The sequence below is a fragment of the Zophobas morio genome, unplaced genomic scaffold (assembly GCF_036711695.1).
Source record: "Zophobas morio isolate AGI-343-1 ecotype UQ-CSIRO unplaced genomic scaffold, CSIRO_AGI_Zmor_V1 ptg000021l, whole genome shotgun sequence".
In the NCBI taxonomy this organism is placed as follows: Eukaryota; Metazoa; Arthropoda; class Insecta; order Coleoptera; family Tenebrionidae; genus Zophobas; species Zophobas morio.
The window spans coordinates 3,367,421-3,373,853 of NW_026972126.1; the positions used below are offsets into that span (position 1 = coordinate 3,367,421).

Consider the following 6,433-nt stretch of genomic DNA (forward strand, 5'->3'; position numbering starts at 1 on the left):
CTTATGCTAGTTGGTTTTGGGATTGTTTATGAAACTGTTTTTACGAGACAAAAATTCAACCTGATTAACAAGTGAGGTAAACTCTCACAAGTGCTAGTAATGTAATCTGTGTATAAATAATATGATGAAAATACGATGTTTTAGACTAAAGAACATCCAGTTTGGATTCATCTTATAGTTAGTTTTACTTATATAAAATCTGCTACTGAAAAATAAAACACTTATATAGCATTTCTTTAATTTATAATACAAACACATATTTTCTAAAACTAACACTGTTTCTTAATTAAATTCTTACAAACAATAAACACATAAATATTTATTTTCTATGACTAAACTGTTATAAAATATGAGGTAAAGTGTTTTTGAACAATACTTACATATTTAGAAAAAGTATACATGAAGGCACTATCATTCAAGTTAAAAATTTAATTACAAAATGTGGGAAATGAGTGATGTAAAATAAATGATTTCCTAGACGATTGCTTCATATTATACAGTGAGTGTTATTCGGTCCTTTAATTTAAGGACCTGACCAAATTCCATACATTCTTTCATTGCAAAAAATACGTAAAGAACAGAAGTATATAATTTCAACTAGCGAAATCAACGAAAATCCTGTAAATAATCCTAAGAGGCCTCCGAAATTGGATATTAAGTCAGAAATACCATATAATTCATTTCTTTCCATTGTTTTAAACTGCTCTTCTTTGAAATATATCTGCAGAACTGACCAATATGTGCTAAAATCAATTCGTTTTTTTTCACTAGTAGCCATGAAGCATGCAATTGTCGACTTGTTTCGAGGTAATGAAGTTCAACTTTACTACCAAAATTAAAAAAGGAGATGTAATTTTTTCTTAAAATGAATAAATGTATACAATTAACATTACTTGAGTATACGCGTGGTAGTCGTAGAGGGTGGAAGACAGAATTAATTCAGCAACAAGTTTAGTGTAGATAGACGGTATTCTTTGTCTTGAAGATATAGGTTAGGTTTGATTAAAAATTAAAACAAAATCATTTTCCGTCAAAAAATTTAAACTTATTGTATTCGACGATACGTGTTTCGGGTTCTAATTTGCGCTAGGTCCAGAATGATTGTCTTCACAACCTTGGTTATACATATACTATTATATATACTATTTCCATGCAACAAAATAAAAAAGTGTTCATACCCATTTTTTTCATTCATCTTCTGTGTATGTGTTTCAAAATACTCCTTAAAATAAAAATCACTATGTGAAGTTTCCACACTAAATTTCATATTTGTGCAAGCAGGTCTGCAGTCGCAAAAGCGTTTTCCTCCTAATCTGGATTCAAGTTCTTTCTCTTTTAATTCACCTAATAACTAATAGAATGAAAATATTTAAAAATATTTTAAACACATTCTTACTTTCAGCCTGTTCTACACATTTGGATAAACCGTTGCCACATATTGCCGTTTTGTTATTTCCTGTTGTTGAAAACGATACAAAGATTTTTCGTAAAATATATGTAATGTACTTACTTGGCATAAAATATTGAACACAACCACATTTTTTCAACGTATAATTCGTTTGACATTCAAGTAAACAATTAGGCTGACTATAAAATTTGAAGTATTGCAAGGGACGTTCATCGTGCATGAAACACTTTCTTTTTTCAGGTTTAAATTTTCTGACAGTGTCAGAAGTAACAATAATTTCAGGTTCCATAGCCGCTACAACAACTTTACTGAAAGGTACACGAAAGAAATGTTTTGTGAGGCGAGGTACATCCCAAGGGTTATGAATTAGAACCTACAAACAAATACAGAGTGAAAAAAAACAGCAATAAAAATTATTAAGTATTGATTTCAATGTGACGTTCAATAGATACATACTAATATTACAAGTGACACTGTGATCTAACAATTACTAAAATTTAACTTTCAATTTCACATAGAGGTGATTGGGAATAGTTTTAAAAATAGGCAAAATATTCCTTTCTGTAATACGATGAAGCAATACTATATTAAAATACTAGTGTCATATGTCATATTGAATCTCATTGTAATACGAGTATGCGCGAAACATTTTAATACGTGTGTCTTACACTATTTTTTCTATTTCGCCCTTTTAAATTTAAATAAGTAAAAGTTAGCAAACAGTTAGTTATGTCAGTTTCTTTGACAGTTTCAGCGACAGATATGGTAATTCAAATACTTGTGGAAGTGAGGAGAAAAAAATAATTGTGGTACACTGCCTTTTTCAACAAAAATAAATTCTGCTTGAATCAAAGAAAACGAAATTTTTTAAAAATACTGTTGTGATACTTACCCGAAATCCCTTAAAAATGCCATTACATATGGGGTCAATATAGTCTGTATCAATGTTAAAAAATATCAACAATGCATTGTCGGCGCCAGACATCATTGCTCTTCTAGGATACGTATTCATATTAGCGTTCTCTTTATACCCGGTTTCTATATTAAAATAATCTGCAGATTTATTAGGAACGTGGTAATATTGTGCATAATTATAACTACAAATATGTAGTCGTTACAATAAATTTTGAAATATATATATGCAACTTACACATGATCCTTAAATACTTCTTCTCGTCCTAAAATATTAAACGAATAACATATTCCTTCATCTATTATTATAGGTGTAAAAAAATCTTCACACTCAATATCTTCGTCGTTATATGAACAATCGATAAACATTTCACCTGGGTCAATTTTTATCTAAAATTTAAAAAAAGTTAAAAATTAATTAACGTGAGTTTATTAATAGTTATCGTATCACAACAACTTCCACTCTAATTTACCGCAATGTTTAATTGTATAGTAATTTATTTTACGTCAAAAGTTTCGTCTTCAAATAAAAGTACACAGAACTTCCATCTGTTTCGCATTTATACTTTCAGGTGTAGAATTTTCGACAAAATGTGGTGACTCGTTCTTAATTTGACCAATAAAAAAATTGTGATGACATCATTAATATGGATAATACTAGCCATAGCACAAAAGAACACTAGTCACAGCGCATTACAATGCAAGAAAAAAAAAAGGAAAAGTTCGCTATATACTACGAAGTCTTGTATCCCGTGTTGGTAGTACAACATTATTATACTTTGCAAATGTTTTTACAAAAATTTGAACGTTTAGCACAAAAATTAAAAGTGGATTCGTACATTGCAAGTACATTTTTGTATAACATTCAAATCATTTTAAAATACAATTCGTTGAGATGACGTCATCAAATTGTTGGTTAGCTTCTACATGATATTTCTAATATACATACAAAATTTGACAACAATCGGTCCAGCAATTTAGGAAATTATGTGCCTTATAAAAATGAATAGACACCAGACAGACAGAGAGACGGAAACGGGAGACTAGTTTTAGTTCTTCGTTCTGTAGAGGTCATGAAACGTCCAGAAAACATAAAAGTAGCGATTCGTCCTATGGACTCAATTACTATACTTTCTTAGCTTATGTTCGGGAATTAAAAAAACTGAAAAACATGTTTTTCTCTGTATTGCTGTCTCCAATCGTTTGAGTTTTTTGTTTTGTTTATATTCATTTTTCTTCGCACGAGTAGAGGATAATTTAATGATAAATGTAACACACGACTTTTGTCACTACTGTAAAGGGAACGATTGCGCTCAAATTTTGTAATATGGCAAAATTTAGGGAGTGGCGTGGACCCTTACTGCTCGGGGGTACTAAAGTATTGTAGTGTCGTCCAAATTACATACCCTTGGCAAAGTTTCTATCGATGCGATAATTAGAAGTAGGTACGTTAAAATCGAGTTCGTAGATTTGTTTACATATTTTGTTACATAAAAATTTAAGCGTGTTAATAACAACGTAAAAATCATTTTTTGTTCTGTGTATGGTTTTCATGATTTCACATATTTAAGTAGTACGCATATTATTTAAGAATGTTCAATTTTATAGGTATGACCTTTCAATAAAAGAGAAATAAAAAATGGTTTCTTGTTAATTTAAAACATAATTCATAAACGAGTACAAAAATCAAATTTATTAGGAATATAGTTTCCAGTGGCCCTTAAAAAATAAATTGTTCTACAAACAATAAATGACATTTGCAGAAATGTTGGTTACGTAAGATTTTGTTGAACAGAACATACATAATAAATAAAGAATATTTACATTATAGGCATTTTCAGAATGACAGTGACAATTATTTTGACGTTTCTCTTCCATTTGACGCAACGGGCAACGCCAGCTACATAATTGTTTAAAACAGCTTACTCGATACCAAAGTATAATGAAATTATTGCGAGCAAGGCTCGAAGTTATAAAATTAGTACAAAGTAAAAATACGTACTTTGGGCAAAAAATTTAATGCAATACTTGTGTGTAGGCACTTTCGAGGGCTCGGTTTTATTAATGCACTCCGCTTCACATTGTGCTTCAAAATTAAAACCTCGTGTCTAGCATACAACCAACCGCACTCATTGTGTTAATAACATAATAACTATTACTCGTATCATAATTCTGACTTACTTCGTCTAGGGTTTCAAAAAAGTCCGGACCCACCGTTTTGTTGGCAATTGTTGCAATAATATCAATGTCTTGACACAGAAGGTGCAAATGTGAAAATTTTGTAAAGCTGCAAACAAGATTAATAAGTAATACATATTTAGTAAATTAACAGATTTTTATAACCTTCAAACTACCGGGTGGGGTCCAAATGGACCCCATTGATACATTTTCCTATTTTTTCCCGTTATTTCTGGTTTAACAATAGTGGTATTTTTAGTAGCTTCGATTAAGGCCTTTTGCTATGCATTCAAAAAATATCAGTTGTATAGGTGTAACAGTTTGTTACAAAAAAAAAAATTAGTCTCTTGGGGTCCGCATGGACCCCACCTGGTTCTTTATGTTGCCATTTTTTTGTCTATATTTTGGAGATTTTGTTGCACCTACAGGTCTTATTCTGAGAATTTAGTCTTACAAAAACCATTGTTTTATTCTTTACTAGTTTATAGGCGGCGTTGCAGTTTTGATACAGACTTGCAGGTGTCAGTATCGGTGTCAGTGTGACAATGTAATCACTGTAAAAAATTAAATTTTGTTTTATCAATGGCACGTTATCAAAATCGATATCAGTACAATCCCCCGGACGCTGTTTCGTCTATATAAGTAGCAGGGACAGAAATCAAGAAATTTTTGCATTTCCTGCAAAAGATTTGTTTGAGGAGATCATTCTGCTCATACCGTTGAATGTCAGGAATGCTGGAACAAAAAACTGTAACGAAAAATGCTTATTTAATATTGTTATGTAATTTTTTTAACTTGGTTGTGTTTAAAATTAATAAACAATTTGGATTCGCCAAAATTTTTTTATTAATTCTATAATTTTGGCTAAATAAGGCCATGGGGTCCAAACAGACCCCACCCGAAACGATGTGTAATTTTTCCCACCCGGTAGTTTGAAGGTTAAAAACTCTCTCACAGTTGTATTTGGAAAGACCAAATAATTTCCAGTAAACCACAGATTATTTTAAAATAAAAATAAATCAAGGTTACGCTGAGATCACAGCTAACTGCGAAAGAGATTTTTAACCTGTAATTTCCAAACAACTCACTTAGTTTCATCTACTTTTTCCTGTTTCTGTATCTGACGGTAGATATCCCTGTAGCCGAACACTTGTTTATTATGTTTTGCCTCCGGACAAATAGTAATAGCAGGAAACGGGATCTGATACAATGGCGTATCTTCAGTAGCAAAACTGACAACCACTGGAGTATTCTCATACTTATACATAATTTCACTAATCATGTAGATACAACCACCTAAAGAAAGTATTAGAAGCAAAGCCCAAACAACCCTTAAATGCGCGAATAAAGTAAACAAAAATGATGTAAGGAACTCACGCACTTTTCCGTTCTTGATCGTTTTTCGGTGACGTAACGAAGTCCGTGGACGCCTGTTACTTCAGTATATTCTCTTAAATACTTTCTCACATTGTGCCAAAATCCTCTTTGTTTCGTTGTAGGTATGTTTGACATTTCATCATCCGTTTGTTCGTTATTTTCGTGTGCCATTGTTTCCGAAACACAAAATTCACTTCCGATTGTGAATTTATAACATGTGGAACTAACTAGTTTCGTGCTAGTGGAACGGATGGACAAGGCCACTGGCGCCGTATTTGGTTATGTGTAAACCTGAAGAGATTTTATTCACGTAACAATGATATAATTTATTTTACTGAAGGTTACGTTTTGTGTGCGATCTGTTATAGTGTAGTTCTTACACTAAAATCTTCTACACTTTGTTAGATTTAGGACGTGATAGGTATTGATTATGTGTGAGTAATGCGTTCGTGTTTCTTGCGAATTATTGTACCAAACACACCCGACTGAAGTTTAACTAAAACAAAGCAAAAATTTTGTCTAAGAATGCGTTGACAGAACTTCCCTCGTCCATGAAGT

At 31.7% G+C, this 6,433-nt stretch overlaps 1 protein-coding gene across 1 annotated transcript; it reads right to left on the bottom strand.

The window, feature by feature from the left end:
• Positions 1-410: 410 nt before the first annotated feature.
• LOC135132629 (pickpocket protein 28-like) lies at positions 411-6,217 on the bottom strand. The gene is made up of 9 exons (XM_064060772.1): positions 5,880-6,217; positions 5,587-5,829; positions 4,502-4,607; positions 2,559-2,710; positions 2,301-2,505; positions 1,511-1,781; positions 1,397-1,456; positions 1,179-1,344; positions 411-743 (listed from the first exon to the last, which is right to left on the bottom strand). The coding sequence occupies exons 1-9, from the start codon at positions 6,044-6,046 to the stop codon at positions 524-526; spliced, it is 1,590 nt and encodes a 529-aa protein (XP_063916842.1). The 5' UTR covers positions 6,047-6,217; the 3' UTR covers positions 411-523.
• Positions 6,218-6,433: the final 216 nt, after the last annotated feature.

Coding starts and splice junctions, on each gene's coding strand:
- LOC135132629 (XM_064060772.1), bottom strand. CDS start 6,046: ATGGCACACGAAAATAACGAACAAACGGATGATGAAATGTCAAACATA. Junction 2,711..4,501: donor TTTTTGAAACCCTAGACGAA/GTAAGTCAGAAT, acceptor TTTAAATTTTAG/ATAAAAATTGACCCAGGTGA. Junction 1,782..2,300: donor GCATTTTTAAGGGATTTCGG/GTAAGTATCACA, acceptor ATTTGTTTGTAG/GTTCTAATTCATAACCCTTG.